Source organism: Poecilia formosa, unplaced genomic scaffold (assembly GCF_000485575.1).
Source record: "Poecilia formosa unplaced genomic scaffold, Poecilia_formosa-5.1.2 Scaffold118, whole genome shotgun sequence".
NCBI lineage: Eukaryota > Metazoa > Chordata > Actinopteri > Cyprinodontiformes > Poeciliidae > Poecilia > Poecilia formosa.
In genome coordinates, this window is record NW_006800057.1 from 1,587,529 (window position 1) to 1,607,649 (window position 20,121).

Here is a 20,121-nt window from a genome sequence, read left to right on the forward strand (position 1 = left end):
ACGCGCCGAGGGAGCGTTTTTTGTCTGTTCCCCTCCCCCCGCCCCACACACCCACCCACACACACACACACACACACACCCACACACACACACACACACACACCACCACCAGCAGAAGACAAGAGATAGCAGTAAATCTCCTCCATCAACACAGCTTCTAAACTAAAAAGTGTCCAGGTCACATTCCAGGTGGGGACATAAGACTGGGTGAAATAATTTAGAATTCCTACAATTTTCCTATTCAAACTTTTGTATTTTAGATTTTTCTTGCAGTTTCTAAAACATTCTGGATATTTCACTGTATACTTCTGACATTGCAATCCATGTACAGTAGCTGGACTTTATTATGTGTAGTTATTTGTAAGCATACAAAAACAGAACTCTGAGCTCGGTTTGGTTTCTAAAAAAAAATCAATGTGCATTTATCTGTCATTACCTCAAAATCCAATATCATAAATGAGTCACAGGGGGAAAAAAGAGTTGGGATTTATGTAAGAAAATGAATAAAGGAAATCATTTAAATATAAAGTAAACAGTAAAAACACATTGTACCTAAGGTGCACCAGACATGCAAACAACAGCACTGATACTGTGTTTAAAAGAATCAAAGTCAGGTCGCATAGGAATGTTTTAAGATTCTTAAAAGCAAACTGTATTTCCTACAATATGGCTGTGATTCAACCAGGCTGCAAGAGAGTAAGACTTTCAGTAGATAACATAAAGGCCAAATGAATCACACCAAGATTTCCTGTTCTGTGCTGTGGCCCAGAAGGTTAACAAAATGCAAAAGCAACAAGACAACAACAAAAAGTCACAACACAACAACAAAGTCAACAATGTTACAACAAAACGTCACTATGCAACAATAAGCCACAACAACACAACACAAAGCTACAACAAGAAAAGCTACAACAAACCAACACAGCTAAAACAGAAGTTATGCTAACAAGTTTAGCATACTTTCTGTTTTAGCATAAATTCTGTTGCTGCTTCTGCGTTTTATTGACCATTCTAGGTCACTATAAATCATTAATAAAATATTTTAAAGACAGCTTTTAAAGACAGCTAAAAAATGTCAACTCAACATCATTTTGTTTATTGTTCTAGAATAGTAAAGTTTGATTTATATGATTTCACTAATCTAATTAATATATTTAAAATGCTATTTGAAAGTTGTTTGGTTTCATCTTATTTCTCTAACAGAATTTTTAATGTGTGAAATTAGACGTTAAAGATCAAAAACTGCAGATCAGCTACAAATTTTCAGTCAGTGCATCTTTAATTTAAAAGCCATCTCCATAATACAAATTTTTACATTATATAAATTTTTATCTTTTCCACCCTTATCCATAGTTGGAAAATGATTCAATCAAATCCCATACTTTTCAGGGCTACATAAGAAGCGTGATACCAGCCAGTCTTATCAACCAAAACAGCTGATACAAGCAGAGAAAGCAAGAAATAAAAAGAAACGTGTTGTACGTAAAGTAAGTGCAGAATCAGCCAGAACTACTCCTACCAAATCAATGCTGCATATTGATTACTTGTACACAGAGCTTATGCAACTACACCACTTCAGAGTACAATTATGGTGTAATCACAATCCTCCAGGGCTCTGCCCAGCAACGTGATTGTCCTGTGGAGAAAGAAAACTCAAAGCCTAATCAGTCTACAATTGAAACTCTGGGAGAACTGTCCTCACAGAGACACAGCCGTGTTACATGTTAGCACAGCCCTGTGAAGGCCTCGATGGGGAGAGGTGGCTTTGGGACAACAAGTCGTAAATCTGAAAGTAATTCACGGCAACGTGGAGATGAACAAAATGTTTACTTAAGGCGGAAATGGAGACACAATCATCTTTCTTCCTCTGCTACTCCTTTTTCTCCTGACCCCCCTCCTCTCCCTGAAACCCAACACAGAGCCATTTCCACCAGGACCATGACGTGAGCTTGGAGACGGCCGTGCTTAATCGATAGTGCCAGGTTGCCAAGACGACGTTGATTTCCTGTCGCCGGTTTTGCCGAGTGCCGGTGATTGCACCGGGTGTCTGTTGCACCTGCCGCCCTCTCCTCGCCCCCCTCTCCTGCTCTCCCACCGTCTCATTGAGCTCTCCTCATCCCCCGCCTCCCCACCTAACAGCATATAACCACCGCACACAAAGGGGGAAGACAGATGTACAAAGGCCAAAGCGGATCACACCCCAGATGTTGACTCTGAACGGTCCAAAACAGGTACAGAGACGGGGCAACCTCAATGAACGCCAATGTCTCGTCGTTCCTTGACAAAGGCACACTTTGACAGCTATCACGTCCACCTTGCAAGATGATGTCAGTGCACCTGGGGACCATTTACTCTTAGCACCCTCCCTGCCCCTCCTGCAGGAGGGGCTGGCACCTCCAGTTTTTTTCATTAATGGAGAGCTCATTAATCGTGTCTGATAACGAGGATGTGGGACAGGGACATGATTAAGGGGATCTCTCTCCTTTAGCTGGGCGCCCTTGGGGATAAGCAGCCCTGCATTTGAAAATGTGTGCATNGGATAAGCAGCCCTGCATTTGAATATGTGTGCATGTGTGTATGTGCGTATGTGTGTGTGTGTGTGTGTGTGTGTGTGTGTGTGTGTGTGTGTGTGTGCACTGCATGTTAAAACAGGTAAAGGACACCCACACCAGCCACTATCTACAGGACATCTGCAGGATAGGATAGTACACATGTTTTCCTTTCTGCAGCCTGGGTTGGTTTTAGTCACTTCTGTGCCCACTGAAGGTTTGTTTAGGCCTGTGTGTTCACTCACCTTTACTTCAGCCACTGAGTTTGGACTTAGTTTGTCATAAAGCTATGGGTTAACAATAGAGGCACATGGAGAGGAAGTTTGGATGGAAAACAAACATCTATCAGAGATCTGCTCTGGGGAGTTTATCAATTAATCCTCGTAGAAATTGACAACTTTCATCAGACTAAGGTGTTTTATGGTCAAGTCTGATGTTTGTATCTAAATCTGTACAACTGGATTGTGCTGAAATGAATTGGACTGAGTTGGACTAAACAACATTCCATGAAACAGGACTGTTTGTCTTAGAAAATACCTTGACATCCCAGTTGTTGCGAATTGTTAGTATATTCAGAATTTTGGATGTAAAGGTTTACATTCACCTAATAAATGTAGGTGAATATACTACACCTACATCTAATAAACTCTAATGTTTATTAGAGTTGTTAAACTGCATGTAGATTTGATTTAGACATGGAATATAAATCAAACCAAAGAGAGGTCAATTAAGTAAGCTATGAGATTGTTATTATCAAACAGGCCTCAGGTCAAAAAGTTGTTCCCTTATCAAAAAGGTTAAGAACCCCTGTTCTAAAGGCCTCCACACCAAAGCAGAGCAACATCCAATTTGTTGAATTTTTTTACACTGGGAAATTCAGTTGTGATTTGTCCTTTGTTTTGCTTAAAATTGAAGACAGCATAATATAAGCCAACTCATTTTGTTATTTTTTTAATATACATTTTATGACATCATCAATGTTAAGCTGTTGACAAATTCTGGGTTGTTCTATGCAGGCTGCTAACTCAGAGCTTCCTTGGTAACAAGAGTAATTTTCTTGTCTGTGATGGTTATTTTCTGTTCAAAGCAAGCAAAGAAAAAAACCTAGCATTTGTTCCCTTTTTCTGTACTCCTGAAAATGTACCAAAATGTGACCCAAAACCAAGGTATGTAGCGGACTGTGGTTTATGTGGACCATGTTATTAAGGGTGCAGCGGTTGTAGAACTGTGAGCTGGCAGTGATTGTGTTATTCATTTATTTTTCCTTTGATCTCAGCAAAGATGATAAAATTCGAGCCCTTTATCACAAGTTTGCAAAAACGTGACATAAAACCTTCCATCTCAGTGCAAATAAGTTTTGCACTATTCATTCCATTCATTTTAACTTGTTGTTTGAAAGAGACATTTTGAAGCATCCAGAGTATGGGACAAATTGATGAGGAAGAGGGCTCAAACTTTACCAAAAGATTTGAAACGGTTCAATATAGATACTGCTAAAGTTTTTCTTCATACTAGTCCTACAATTTAAAGTCCTTTAATAAAATGCCAGACAAAGTGCTGCTTTTTACTCTTTTTTTCCCACTATGTCAAACATAGAGCTGACTGAAAACACAACACTATTCCCTCATTTACAAGGCATCAAAATCTTTCAAGACAAACTCATCAGAACTTTAGGGTCACTTTAGGATGTTTGTAAAGTGTCTGACTGCAGTCTGGCTACCTCAGCTGGTAGCGTGACTAATTAGCCAGCTAATTTCAGCTTGTCAAACTTCTGCTGATACCCTGTAGTGAGCAGCATGGTGTATTTCACAAAAGAAACACATCAAGCCAACCATAAAATTATTTAATAGTTACTCTACAGTCTATACTTTTAAGTTTCAAACTCAGAGTTACAGTTAGTCATAGATAACATCATAGTACATCAAATTTACTTCTAAAGAATCTATTACAGGCATGAAAATCACAAAGAACCCCATGAAAACACAAATATAAGAACGAGACTATACAAAGGCTGATATAAAATTTTGCAGTCTAATTAAAAGCCTGCGATATAACAATGACTATCTGCTTCTTTAAGAGACGGTTTTATGTATTTTCCAGGGTCATAACGCCATTTTAGAGTACAATCAGGTAACTCTGTTACCTTCAGTAATTACAAAGAAAATTTTACTTTGTAATTTAATACTTTGAAATTGAGCCTCTTTAAAAACTTCTGCTCTTTCTGAAGCTCCGCCCTCAGGAAGCCATCAAACATCGCTCCCCTATTAACCCTTTTAACAACATTTTTACCAATGTTGCCCTGACAAGTAACTCCTACATAATGAACTTAGCAGTTCCACCAGATGTTTTACTAATTGCTGCTGTCTAGTCTGAAGGAGCTCCAAGGAGGAGTTGCATCTCGAAGACGTCTGAATGGCTGTTATGGGAGATAACAGGATTTCTCAAACAAAATCAAAGCCACAATCAAGGTATGTTTATGATGAGGGAATAGCATAATATGATGTAAAGCTCAAATAAATTTATTTTACTTAATATTGCTTGTTTAAAAGAGTCAGTGACTGTAATAATCACCTTTCCTTTCTGTAAACACTGAGATGATTTTCTGAAGGTTATCTCCTCCCTAATTAACATGCAACAAAAAGCAGGATTTTGTGCCACAGCTGACCTCTAACCAGTGCGCCGTTGCTGGATGTAACTGATCCACAAACACAAACAGGATGCGACTGCATCAGAGCCAGAGAGCAGAGATCAGCCTGTACATACATGAGGGCTTTGTGGCGCTGCCATCGTTTAGTCTTACACTCACATTAAATCCAATCTGTCTGGACCAGGACCCTAATCCCCTCTCCACGGCCACGCAGACACTAATCCTCCATATTTGTATATTAATAGCAAACAACCACTGAGGGGCCTTCCTATATGTTGTGATGTATGTTTTATTAATCGGTTAATCTGCTTGTTGATCACAGGTCTCGTCTGTTTGAACGCTGGCTTTAATAAAATGCAGTCGGCCCTGCCTGAGGGATAAGCTCCCTAAGGACGGTGCATGCCTCAATCATCAACAATAAACAGCTTTACATCTACGTTATCTGTCATGGGACAATACAGTTATTAGTCCTCTCAGCCAAGCAGCTTTCCTCAAATAAGACCCATCAACTTGTTACTTCTTGATAAACCTGAGAGTCTCTTTGCGTCTTCTCTGGCTCTGCTTGAGATTCCTTGGCACTAGACTCACGTACGGAGATATCCGTCTAGACGCTGTGTCACTGCCAACGTCCTGATTCCACCTTACTGTCAGGGGGCTGCTCGCTTAGAAGGACATTAGCTGCCTAATGTTGGTTGGTTAGACGTTACCACGTAGGCAACTTCACTGCACAAACACAAGATCCTGCCAAGTTTTTTGTGTCCAGTCTGTGGTGTAAATACCTTAATACATTTTAAATAAGACCAAACTAATTTACAAGCAACTTTTCAGCAGGATTTAGACATTTGTTTTAAATAAATCACTCCTTAATATCGATGAAAAAATACTAGTTCCACTGGTAAGTTATTTTACAGGTTTTAATTTAATTTGAAGTTATGTTTTTATGTGCTTAAGACATTTTTCCCAGGTTATAAGTGATATTTCCTGCCAGTGGAACTGGCACAGTCCATCCATCCAACCATTTTCTAACATCCTTGTCCCTACTGGGGTCGGGAGGGGTGCAGGGTGTACCCCGCTTCTCGCCCAGAACGTTAGCTGGAGATAGGAACTAGCACTGTTTCATCAATATTAAGGAATTATTGACTTGAAACAAGCTCATATATCTTGCTGATAAGCTACTTATACATTAATTTTGTCTTATTTTTACTTCGATTTTTGCACTTAGGGATTGGCATTTATTGTTTTGTTTTTTAATTTATTGTGGTTTAACGTTAAAAATTCCAATTAAAAATGCTTGAAACTGCCCAAAACTGTCCGTATTGTTGGTGTTGTTAATTTTGCTGTTTTCTCCGTCGTTTGTTCAATGAGAGCATCAACAGATATCAATCAATTTGAAAATATGACTAAATACAGTTGCTGGGTGCTAATAGGTGATACAAATCACACCTTCTCAAAAAAAGTATTTGTGCTTGTGGGGCTATGATTGCTGTGCCATGCAGTTACCTAGGAAAGTAGATAAAAATAGTTCTTATTGTCTCGTTTATTGTTACCACAAAAGTACCACAAAATATCATAAAACTTATAGTTCATATCACCAACCCACTAAAGAAATACTTGGTAAAATATAGTGTTTTTGCAGTGTTCATCTTCATTGTACTTGAATGTAACTTGAATTTGTATTATTCTGTGCTGTATTAGAGAGACATGTGGCGTAGCAGGCAGAGTTTTATGGTTGCATCAATAAAAATGGCTTCCATGGGGTAAACAAACAAGTAGCTTTTAAACATCTGGTTAGGAGAGATAGAGGGAGAATGATAGGGGGCCCCCAGGGAGACCGGAGGTTTTCCTTGGAGATCTCTGGATCAGAACAGAGGAAAGGAAACTCATCCCCAAAGAAAAAATAAATAAATAATGACAGAAAGTTCACATTCGTGTCAGAGTTAAGGTAAAGATTAGCAACTTTCTCAGCGAATTACACTTGACAAACCAAGTCACCGCTGGATAAAAAAGTAAATAAATAGAGAAAAACAAAGTCTCCAACCATGTGACTCTCACGGGGTAATCTCATGGGAGCATCTCCCCCCTCAACCCCCACCCCCTTGAGCTCCCCTGATGGACTGTAACAACAGGAAGTCGGCCAGGCCTGCATCATCCCACCACACCCACAGATAACCGCCCCCCCTCCCTCACTCTCTCTACCTTCTAACACAAACACACGGAGGCCGTCCTGGTCACAGACACCTCACCGGTCCCGGGTTAATCCCTTGGATTGCATCCGGTGTGAGGCAGAGTCAGTGATGGCACAGAGCCCGCCTGCGACAGGGGAGAGTGGGGCGGGGGGAGGCGAGGTTGAAGGCTGGCAGGAAAACAAGAAGAGGCCGAGACGGGCAGGAGGGGACTGAATGGCCCTTGTTTATCTAGGTCCCTATGGGAAGTCAGGACACTGCAGTGAATAGGAGCCAGTTAGCAGCTATGGCATAATAAGAGCAGGAGGGGAGGATGGGGGTGATTGTGGTGATGGGGGCTGGGGGGGTTATTGAAATTCAAGGCAGACTACTGTCGAGACAAACCACCCCTGCCAGCTGGGGCAGAAACTTAAAGGAGAAGGAAAGTGTTTCCAGACGCTAACAAAAAAAAACGAGCCAACAAGGTTTATGGGTCATGATGGTAATGTAAAGTAGTTTACAACACCTACTGAAACTGAAGTGATCTGCTTCAGACATCATCAGTCATGGAAAATTATTAAATAGTGCTTATCAGTTGTCCTTTACAGTGACCCTGTAAAAGTGGAGAAACTTTGTTCAACAATATTGTGTCTGAGCCGGTTATCGCTATCGTTTTATACCACAATTTTAAACAGTTATTGTTTTTAGTAAAGCTTTTTTTTCACTTTGTGCAGAGCATAGAGTAAGGTATTATCTGTTAGCATGGAGTTTGCATATTCTCCCAGAGCATATGTGGGTTCTCACTGAGTACTCTTGACATCTTCCCAAAGTCCAAAACAATGTCAACCTGTGATGATCTGGATGAATTGATGATTTCTGTTGAAGGTACACAACAAAAAGATGGAATTCAAAATAGATATTTCTAGTCTTGTTGTCATGAGCAACCACTAATTATTACTATTATACTAGGTCTACTTAGCAGGCAAGTATAACCCATAACTGAAATTTTTTTCTTTTGTCAGTATGTGACCTGTATCTGACTTGTTTGTAGTGGTCTGAACAGCCCAATTCTGATCTTTTCACCCCAAACTTATCTGACTTTTACATCACCTGACTACACATCCAAACAGCTCCTCTACAGAAGTTGCAGTCAATGCTCTAGAAAATGCCGTTTTTAGTTGTGCTTTCTTTTTTCTTAGCTTTCTTTGTCTTGTTATGATCTTGTGATGACATTGTTGGCTGCCATTGCTCAACAATTTCAAAATCGATCCATAGACGGCAGCGTCCATTATTAATTATTTCTGTACAAAAGACCACTGCTGTATGAAGTTCATACATTTAATTAGTAGTACAGAATGCCCATGCAAAATAAAAAAGAATTTCAGCGAAAAATTGGAATTGTGTTAAAGCTGCTTTGGACGCAAAGGTGATACCACACTTCTGTGCAAGAGGTGACAATCAGTAAGAGTTTTCTAATTTTAAACTAGCTTTAGCATCTTAAATAAGAGATTAGCATGTGTGTAGTAATGCTAGCAGCTAGCATTACTGCAATGATTCATGTATGTATTCCTTAAAACATAAAACTCTAACGCTAAAATTTACAGGATACCAACATATCCAATTCCAGTTGGTTCCAATAGAGTTGTTGAAAAGTCCAAAAGGTGAAACCCAACAACTTTGTTTTTCTCCGTTTAGCTCATTTAGCTCATCTTTTCTGGGTCTGAATGAATCTAAGCTATCTCTTGACGAGAAAAAGAACTCAGTTTTCATCATTCCATAATAATCAGAGATACACAACACATAGGCATAAACATAGGTATCGGCTGATATCAGTCATTTTAACATGGTTATCAGTTCAATAAATAAAGCTAGGTTGATATTAATAACTGATGTAATCCATCTTGTGGCTGTTTGTTTCGGAGGTGGAGTGGTCATGTGGTATTTATTTGGTCATATGATGGTGATAGTGATGCAGCATAGGATTGTGGGTAGTTTAACTGAAACAGAGAATCAGGTCAAGTCAGTGAAGTGGTGTTTTTTCAAGGTGTCAAAAAGGTATTAAAATATATGATAAATATATTTCCAGTAAATATCGATTATCAACTATAACAGCAATTGTATTATTGAATATTGATAAAGGCCCAAATGTTCATATTATGGATTCCTAGCAATATTATCCATAACAAAGAGTGTAGTTGTCTATCGTAGCAGATAGTAATCAGTTAAGTGCCGTTCATGGAACGCAGAAAGATTAGACCAAGTGGCTCTTGATTTGAAGCCTGCCAATAAAATAGAATTATTATAATTAACAATGGAAGATTACTTTATAAACATTGGGAATAATAGGTGTGTTTCTGTTTCAAATTAAACTCAAGTTAAACCAACAATTTTGTTTTCATTTTGACTTGTTACCATGAATCTGTAGTATTTCCTTTACCATAAGTGCGGAGGCAGCCTACATCTAAAAGGGAAAGTTCTTTTTTCAAGGCTTTCATGTTTTGTGCCCCCCTCGGTTTGTGGGTTCCACAGCCCCTGATCCATGATGAGGATCCCTAAATAGGCTGCCACAGGTGCCGGGGGGCCAGCCGGGTGAAGGAAGGGGTCGGTGAGGGGATTGGAGTGGGGGTGCCCTGGATGGGAGCAGGTCTGCAGGAAGCCTCTTGTTTTCACAGAGATAAAGGGCTTTCAGGTTGCATCCTGGGCCGTAATCTCTCACGCGCTTCCTGGTTTTGTTCATGGTGAGGTAAGAGAAAATGACAAACTAACCTTCGCCCCGAGAGGCTGATCGATAGCTTCTGATGAGGCAGGATGTCTGCGCGCGTGTGTGTGTGTGTGTATGTGTATGTGTGTGGATTTGAGGAGCAGAAAATGACAGATACAGAGTGCCGGTTTCATTTTGAGCTTTGTTCATTAACGGGCCTTGATCAGAGGAAGATTTATGGCTTCATTTATTCTGAGTGCTGCTTTATTACTGATGAGGATTGTAAAGGTGTGCATAGAAATTCTTCTCTGACCTCTTCAACTGCTTTTAGAGCACAATTAACATTGTTCCAAGCTCTTACATCTTAATTACAGAAAAGATAACACTCCTTCCTTCAAATATAAATCCCCACTTAACCAGTCACTTAGAGGTGGCCTTGGGTTTCGTAGAGATCCACTTAGTAAAAAAATTTGCATAGACGTTTTATGGATAAGTTAGCCTTGAGGATAGCGGGAACCTCAGAAGGACAGCATTCACATTTTTTAGTGTTTTACCGTTCTGAACATCTACCCCACCCAGATCTGCAGCTGGGGGAAACTTTCAATCGTTGCCCGTCTCTCCTCGCTCTGGCTGCAGTGCTGGCTCCCTCATATTTTTTGTCAGGTGTTATTTATGAGTGCTGTATAGCTGAGTTGCTGCATGCCTTCAGCACCTGCTGCAGCCGGAGAGCCCGGGCCCAGGCAGCTGCCGGGGAGAGAAATTACGGGACTCCGGAGGTGGAGATGCAGCGGCATAGTGGGAATTCATACTGGGACAAATGCATGTGTTTACTGGTTGCACCACCAATGATGAGTGTTGCGTAATGTCGCCAGGCAACATCGTTAAGGATCTTGTCTGACTCCGGACAGGATGGCCGTGCTTCAACGACATGTTAGCAAGCGTTTTGAGAAAGAGGAGGTAAAGAAGGTGTTGGTGTGTTTTGCCTGGAAACACCTGAATGTTGGTAGGGGTGAGCTAAGCCAGGACAGGTGTGCTAAGAGGAGTTGAAGGTTGCTGGCTCAACACCAGTTTCCACAGTCTCCCTGTGAACAAACACCTGCATTGATACACAGCATCTTCCCACAGAGGTTTATGACGTAAGACCTACATATGGAGACAGCACATCAAAATCTAAAAGGTATAACTGTGACAAAAGGTATGCAACAACCAATAAGTCTTATTCTGAAAATACCACCCTCACCCCCCCGCAAAAAAAAAAAAAGTATATGACACAACTGCAAACCAACTAAGACATGGACATCCAGTTCAGGTGACAGTAGCTCATGCTAACTCTGAACTCAATTTGAACTAAGATGGAAACATGGCAGTAGCAGCGTCATGCTGTGGGGTACTCTTATTCTGTAACCAGTACTGCCAACCGTGTATAAGTAATTTCTAAAACAATACTTCCAAGAGTGCACCAATTGCAGTTTTCTGGCTGATCACTGATCTTTAAAAAGCCTGACCTGGTCTAGTTAAAAAAAAAGTACACTTGAAATAACAGAACACTAACTTAAAAGTAACTTTCCAGCAAGATAGGAGTTTGTTTTAAGAAAAGAATTCCTTTAATATTGATTTTATTGGTAAATTATTTCACTTATAACACAACATTTTCCCATAAGTGAAAATGCTCCTAGTGGAACTAGTACTTTTTTAAAATCAATATTAAGGAATATTATTAATATATTATTAATATAATATATTAATAATATATTAATTATTAATATTATTACAAAAATATTAAGGAATTATTTACTTAAAACAAGCTTTTATTTGCAGAAAAGTTACTTGTAAATTAGTTTTCTCTTCTTTCAAGTGTCCTAAGGTATTTAAAGTAGAAACTAGATTTTGTGTTTTTGTAGTGTTCACAGCACAGCAAAAGGGGACCGTGGGTGATTTTCAGACCTTTGTGGAGGTAGACAAGATCGATTTCTCATGTGGCCGATCACCGAATATTAGGGAAAACGAGCTGATTTATTAGCCCACAGATTTGTCAGAGCGCCTCTACTATCTAAACATCATCACATTAATCCAAAATTATTAATATCTTGCTGATTTAATGAGTTGTATAATTCTAGGCCTAACTATAGTATTTTTTCTGGGGTGCCTCCATCATTCTCCCTAATTTTGTGTAGTTCCATGCGTGGGGGACCTCAACAAATCACTCATGGGTTAAATGGGGCAAAGTGGATGCTGCATGCTCCCCTCCCTCTTGGTTCAGCCTGTCCATTCTTCTCTCATTAATCCTGTGTGGATGTTTATCCATGTTGACATTCAGCGTCGCAGTCGGCGTTCCCTCTGTCTACCAAACACGGTGACTAAGGGTTTCCTTTTTTCTCTTGCAGCAGCTATCATTAGGCCTGGCTTGTTCAATAAGTTTCCAGGACGGAGTAGTGAATCTGTTAGTCACTGCGGCCCCTGGGACGTCACGGCAACGTTGTGCAACTGGGATCGGGATGTGAATATGAATGTGTAGCCCCTCAGGAGGGCCATTATCAGTTCTGTGTGCTATGGAGAGGAAAATCAATACGGTCATCATAAAGGGCTGGCAAAACGCCAGGCTAGGCTGTTTTCAAAGCGCGAGGCATGACAGTGGATTAGTCTTCATCTCCTGTCATCTCGTTTCATCGACGTAGTCAAACATGCCGTGAGACCACCGTAAGGTCAAGCCCATCTAAAAGGCATGAGACATCCAGCATGTAAGACTAAAGCAATCAGATGGTCTGAGCTGGAGCTACAGCAGAGGGTTGTGATGGGAAAAGCTCCTCACCGTGCCCGCCTTCTGCCTATTGTGTCGGTCCGGTCTTTTTCATTAACCGCTCCACTGAGGACCCCAAGCAGAGTGGAGACGGAGGGGGTGGTCATGACGTGGAGACAAGGAGGGGTGTGCAGACAGACCCGGAGGGGCCACCAAACAGATGATTAAAACACACATCAACACACTGCGCACACAGTATTTATCTCCACACGGATGGCAATTTGAACGTAATCTCTCCCTCAAGTACACATGCTACTGAGAGTATCTGTCAGGGAAGAACTGAGGGAGGGAGGTGGTGACTAATATTGGTTTAGGGAAAACATACGAGAATAAAAAGATGTCGTCTCGCTTGTCTCCTCAGTAAGGAGTCCTTTCTGCTCATTTGGTTTAGATTACACAGCTAACTGAGCAAGGATCTGTGTTTAGGGGTCAGCACGTCTTTCTGGGCCACCAGAAGCATTTCGATGTAGATGTTGTGTCACGACAGGCAGGCAGCTCCAATTTCTACGCCACCAAGATGATCTTTTGCACTGTGAAGAGGGGTGGGCTATTTACATGGCTATTATGGGGTGACTGGGTGAGTGTAAAAAGGGGAGGAGGATTGGGGGGCAACGGTTAGGTATATGGACTGTTGAGAGAGCTGAGGAAGCATAGGGAGTCTCACATGTACAAGCACTAATCATAAATATTAGCTTTGCTAATGCTAAACAAAAACTTTTGAAGAAGTTCAAAAGTTTTCAAGAAGTTTTTGTTTAGCAAAACCCTTTCATAAAACCTAACCCTTCTTTATCAAATGTAAGCAAAATTGGAGTGGTGTCAAATTTTAGCAGTTGTAGGATTCCTCTTTTGTCTTTGGCTACGTGCCATTTCTCCCACTCGCGCTAGACAGGGGTCTTTGTTTTGGTTGTATTTACCCAGAATGCCTTGCTCTGTAGTTCATTTCCTGCTTTTGGGGAGGTCTTTGGTCTGCTTGGCATTCACATGTGCATTTCAGTTAACTTCGATCAAGCAAAGATATATGTTTTAAAGCGGACCAGAGTTTGCTTTTTTGGTCCACCTCATAGTTCAAAGATACATTCACACCTCTCCCAAACGAACCGGACATTCTAGACAAATGAACTAAAGTTTGATTAAAGTGAACTAAACGGGGTTGGTGTGAATACACCTTAAATCGAATTCAGAATATTGATTTGGCCAGTCTTGAAAACACATGTTCAGATGTTTCCATCTGAATTAGTTTTTAGGAAAAATGACTGGGAAAAACTGTCAGTCTTGCAAAACTGCTGTTGCTTGTGAAGATGTTCAAATGGTGTGAATGCTTTTGCATGACCATGTAAACAGGACAGATTAAGAGCCCTGGATGGGACTGTGTTGATATTCAGGTGGAAGCCACAGTCACATTGAGCCCTGCAATGTAAGTCCTCAAGAGGCTTGGAGACTGCGTGAGAGAAGGATTTAAAAAATTCTGCAAACGTTCCACGGATTCCACCCTCACAGGGACCTTTGCAGAAAGAATGGGTCATATGCAAATGGCGTACACAGTGTGGTGGAGAAGTTTCCCACAAGCTGAGTGTGAAAAGGGCTCTCCCTCCCCATGCCGGGCCTGCTGAATGGTCCTTTTCTTCTGCCGCTCAAAGTGTATGAGGTAGAGCAGGCGAACTGCAAAGGTAACTAGGCTCTTTCTCCTCAGGCTCCCCCCTTTACGAAAGCCCCCTAACTCACAATGGTTCATTTAGCCATTCAGCCACACAAACCCCAATAAAGCACATCCGAGCACAGTTAAGGGGGTTACTGAAACTGACTCGGGGTTTAAACCTCCCTCTTTATGAAGGGAGAGCACCTTTTTATAGGCTAATGCTCTCCTCCTCCATGGGTTAGCTAATCATTAAGCTGCCTCCGCAGAGATGCCAGTCTGCTCGTCCATCACCCGGTTTGACCAGGAAACCTTTTCCCATCTTCACGGATTGATGAGAAACAACTTAGAGGCAACACATAAGAGTGGATGGCTTTGACCGCGAGATGCAATGAGTTGCCTATCATACGTCGCATCTGCCAAAGCAGACGCTTAACAACTTGTCACCTGTTGTATCCCCCCCTCCGTTCCTGCCTCCCCCAGCCCCTGTTCTTCTGCAGGGCACAGGGAGCTCCCACTTTAAAAGAGGAGGGGTCAGAGTGGAAAGGAAGGGAGTGCAGAATCCCCCCGTCATTGAACAGACTTAAACACAAACACAATTGGACATGCTGGAAGCCACACAATGGCACAGAGGGGGGAAAGTGAAGTCATACTCTAAGAACGCATGGGTGCCCAGGTCAGGGGGCAATCAGCCACCTCCCACCTGCCCCCCTTAGCTACTGTGTCTTAACCTTCCCTCCCTGCCCACTGCCCCTCTCTATTCTCCAAAATAAAGCCCTTGCTCTGGAAGGAGGGGAGCGAAAGAGAGAGACGGAGCGAGCGCTGAGGCACTGTGGGGGATTTTCTTCTTACTTGGCACTTTCAGATGCAGCTCACTGAGGAAGTCGCTGAAAAGCTGAGAGATAAATGAAAAATTTCCTCCTCTGCCAAACTCCTCACATGACGGGGGTGGACCCCTTAAATGTAAACAGATGTCTTTTAGAAGGCAGGAGTGGGCAACCTCCTCCATAGTCCTAACGGTTCCCCCTCACCAAGGATACACCACTGTCTCTCACCGTCCTCCCTAAAGCTGAGATCAAGCTGAGACTTAGGTGGAGTTGAGTTTCACCACTGGTAACCATGCTCCACACGTTACATAAGTTTTCTTTTTTAAGTGCCAGTAGGTTTTCACTGTGTGTGTAGATGTCAGGAAGAGATGAGATAAACATCTTCCTACATTCTTCTAGGCAAAATTCTGTAACTCGTCAAATACAAGAACTACATGAAGGTGAAAAGTTTCCTAGAACAGACGCTTGTTAAGTGAAAAGTAGATTTGTAATTAAGCAATATTTCGAGTTTCATTTAGGAAGATCCATTTGTATGCTTTCCACAACATTTAATAGTTTTCCAGACTCAAATTCCAAGAGTTCTCATTAGTCTCTCAGACAATTTGTGAAGCATAAATCGAGAACTACATTAGGAATGTTTTTAGGGGTGCACTGTAGTTTTCTGCCCAATCACCAATTTATGAAAAGCCTGACCTGTCTGTTCCTTTAGGCAATTTTTTTGTGTGAAAAGTTGCTAAGTTGGCAACTGTTTGGCGACTATTGTTAACCTCGTCTGGATAAAGGCAGATGAGACCTGGTGGGCGGGTCTGTCTCTCTTATAGAAGAGCAAAAGGGGACAGTGGTTGATTGTCAGACCTTTGCAGAGGTAGATAAGACAGGTGGATAAGATTGGTTTCTTACATGAGATAACCCAAAATAAGCTAAATCGGGGCCAATTTATTGGCGGAGCTCTAGAAGGTATGGCACGCATTTCTAAAGTAGTCAGATTTCAAAATAAAAACCACAGAAAGTAAGGAAGAGGGATAGATAATTAGAAGGATTGAAGTTAGGATGTATGGATGGATGCACTGCTTATAAAATGGGATGAGAATCAAAATATTTTAAAAGTTCAATTTTCTTTTTTCTTCTCCAGTTTGGGAAAGTACATTATAATAAGTCAAATTCCACATTTTTCCAGAATCTTGTACCTGGCTGCATAAAAGTGTGGAGAACTCTCTAAAAGAGAGCATTCCAGCCTTGTTTATTTTTGCAAAGGATGTTAATGCAGGGTGCATTCCTCTATTCCCAAATCGCTGCATTAAATTACCGTTGCAGAGGATGGTTGCTGCTCCCAATGGAGGTTGGGAGGGGAGGGGAGGTCCGACTGGGCGACAAAAGGGGAGGCGACTGGAAACACCTGTCGTTCAGCGGGCTGTTAACACCTCTCTGTTTACAGTCCGGGAATGGAGCTCACCTTGATCTCAGCCCCTTTGTGTCACTCCTTTTGCCAGGCAGGAACCTGGCTGAGTCATTGCCTGTAAGGACCCGGACTAGTGGCATATTTAGAACAAAACAAGATGCTTAAAAATGGATGAAATTACAATAAGGACCAGAACACTTCACTTAAATGCAGGGAAGTTGATCTACATGACAGATTGTCAGCCTCTCAGAGAAGGGGGAAAGTCCTAACAGCTCTTTGAAGCAAAAAAAAAAAAAAGGGCAAAGCAACAGAAAAAGGCATCTGTTTGGTCAAAAAAGGGGGACTTTGCATATCAATAGAGCTCTGTCAATATTCCGAAAGGTTTAATAAAACACAGTTAACTTAAAGAAAGAGGGGCAATAAAGAAGATCTAATAAGTTTTAAAAGACTCCGTAAGATGAACAAAAGATAGTTTTAAAGCCCCCATTAAAAGAGACAGAAATAGTCAAATATGACAAGAAAGGAGTAAAAACAGAGCAGAAAAACAATGCTAAGTCTTCTGCTGCTGCTGTCCACAGAAAACTCCCAGGACAGCCAAGCCCGCAACACACAACACCACGCGGTCGCATTTTTCCCTACCCACGGATTACTGTTATAGCAACATGGGCTCACAGTGAGTGAAACAACACCGAAACAGCTGCGTTACCTCAGTTCCTGTGAGTTACACCCGGTGATACAGGCCAACGCATGCCGGACAGAAAGATAGTGAACCCCTTCGATAAAAACAACTTCCTCCGTAAAGTAAATTCACGGGTAATAAAGAGCAAACAATGAAAATTTTACATTTATAGCACTTATTTTAATATTTAACACTGGTGTTATACAAAGATAACTTAAAATCCCCAAAAGCTACTAATATCGCACCTTTTAGGTAAGCGTAGTCACGTAGAGCTTCACAAATACATAAATCGGCGAAATGTAGCGAGAACAGAAAAGAAAAGGGAAAACTGAGCGCGTGTATAGGTTTGCTCGCGTCCGTAGTCCTACGAGAATCAGGATTCCCGTCGCGCGACAGGAGAGGATCCGCTCTCCTTATATGGGCTGCGCTCAAACAGCGCGTGAGATATCCCTCGCTCTCCGGAACCCCGGTCACCCTGTCCGTGTTTTCTGCTGAGCTTTCACTCCATACTTTATAATTTCAACAATAAAATAAAAGTCACTGAATGAAAACACTTTTCCGAAACAATGTGAGCAAAAATGCAAATGAGTTCGAAACAATGACAGCTCAAAACCAGCTTTAACACGAAATAGGTTTTTTTTTTTCCTTCTTAATTTTGTTTTATTTAAACGCAACTGTGGTGTCGTCGATAGAACTAATATAAAGCAGCCGAATGAAAGGCAGAAACGAGGCAGTTTGTCCGCCCCTTGTAGCTCAGCAACAGCCTGTACCTGCTCGGAGTGGACTAAATAAGAGCGGACTAAACAGTTGTATTCCTATTTGTTCCGGCACAACAAATTTCAAAAGCGTTCCAAAACAAACACCTGGCTAAATGTAATGTTGTTTCTTCACCCAAACTGTTTTAAGATAACCATTGAGGAACAACCAGGTAGCGTTTTATCCCGTTTCCCAACAGAAACAAGTCCGAGTTTTACGGTGGGCTTCCTAACTCGACAAAACACGGTTAAAATCAATGAATGCTCCCCGGTTTCTGGTGCTAAATGTTTATTCGGCTGAATAAATGAGAGTAAAGTGAGCAGAAAGAGCTGCTGCGCTCCCAGCGCTGTGAGGTGCGCGTATAACGGTCCCCAGTGCGGCGGACCGCTAGGCGGAGGGGAGAGTCGCGACCCAGGTATAACGGTACACCACACCGCTACTTCCCACCACTTTCAGGGTCAGAAAAACAGCGCTCACACACTGCTGAACTTTTCGGCCAAATTAGCCGGCGACAGAAGAGCCTCCGGAGAGGGAAAACTCCTCGTAGGAAGTAGTTTTTACTCACCGTTGGTCCTCCTCGGGTTCGCCTGCTTTCTGCGCTTACACCTGGGGCCATCCGCCATGATCCTTTCGTTGTGTCTAAATGCTGCCGGAGAGTCACCTCCTCTCTCACCCCTCTCCCCCTCCTCCTCCACCACCACCTCCCTCGCTGCCTTCACCTCCCCTTCTTCTCCGCACCTGGTTTACGACAAAAAAGCTTTACGGCATTACCTTCCCCTGTCTCCCCCAGAAACACGCTGAATGTGGGAGAGCAGAGGGGCTGGCTGTGTACTGTTACCTGCCTTACTCTCAGTATACGTCCTGTGTGTATAAAACACACTGTAGCAATTTTTTTTCAAGGTGTAGTTCTGCTGCCTAGTGGTGGTAATAGTTTTGAATTGTTAGTATAAAAAAGCCAAAACAAACAAAACAAAAAAATTACCCCTGCTAAACAGGGCTGGCCAAAGGTTGTATGGGGCCCTAAGAAGAAATTAATTTGGGGCCACACCTCAGTTTAGTACACCTTTCACAAAAGCCGTTATAAATTTCCAATGCTTTCTTTGTTTTTTCACATTTTGGACAATCCAGATGATTGTTTGTCTAAATACCAAGTCATTTTTACTTAACATTGTGATTAGGAAAAAATTGTGATTACTCAAGACATCAGTCCATCTGATCAGTAGAGACTTGTTGGTGCTCTCCAGTTCTGTAAAAACTGAAGTATACCTTTGGATGTTCAGTTGTAAAGCAACTTTGAAAATGATACATTAATGTGTTTTCTGTGTTTTCTAGGTGTTTGAAAATGATCCCAATAGACTCATGGTTAACTGGTGTGGTGAACTGATACAATCGGCAGACTCAAGCAAAGTTTCTAGACTTCAATTATTGAACATTAAACAGAAAAGCATTAAATGTAGTCTATTGTGAAATTTCATATTGATAATAACCAAAAACACATTGTTCTAGTCCAGAGGTTCCCAAACTGTGGGGCGCGCCCCCTAGCGGGGACACCGTGCCATTGCGGGGGTGGGGGCGCGGGAAGCCGTCTGGATGAAAACAAAAAAACAAAAAAACATGAACGCTGTATGCGCTGGGCTTTTACCTTAGAGTGGCCAACTCTCTGTTATTCCTATGTCAATTTGATACTGTAGGGGCTTCCACACTTCCCATATCTGTGTCCTCTGTCATTTTTATAAGCAGTTAAAACTATTTAATCTGTTGTTAACATGTCATAACCTGTTTTTCCGAGCCGCCTTTAAACACAACATGAGCGCCACTACACTCGCGCTGGGTTTAGGCCTGTGCGGCAGTGAAGGAGACCTGCTGCTGCTGTGCGGAGCTACGCAGGTGTGTGTTAGAATCATGGCAGCAAACCAGCAAAACGCAAATAACTTTTCACAGTTTTTCCCCCAAACTAACCGACTGAGTTGA

General features: G+C 41.8%; 1 protein-coding gene across 2 annotated transcripts in view; it reads right to left on the reverse strand.

The window, feature by feature from the left end:
• zeb1b (zinc finger E-box binding homeobox 1b) overlaps positions 1-18,992 on the reverse strand; it is a 60,900-nt gene extending 41,908 nt beyond the window's left edge. The window contains exon 1 of one of the 2 annotated variants that reach the window (XM_007560677.2): positions 18,716-18,992. In XM_007560677.2, coding sequence (XP_007560739.1) covers positions 18,716-18,773 — 58 coding nt within the window. In that variant the 5' untranslated portion in view covers positions 18,774-18,992. Of the gene's footprint in view, positions 1-17,639; positions 17,792-18,715 lie in introns of those variants that run through there. The other variant, XM_016675622.1, reaches the window with a different exon arrangement.
• Positions 18,993-20,121: the final 1,129 nt, after the last annotated feature.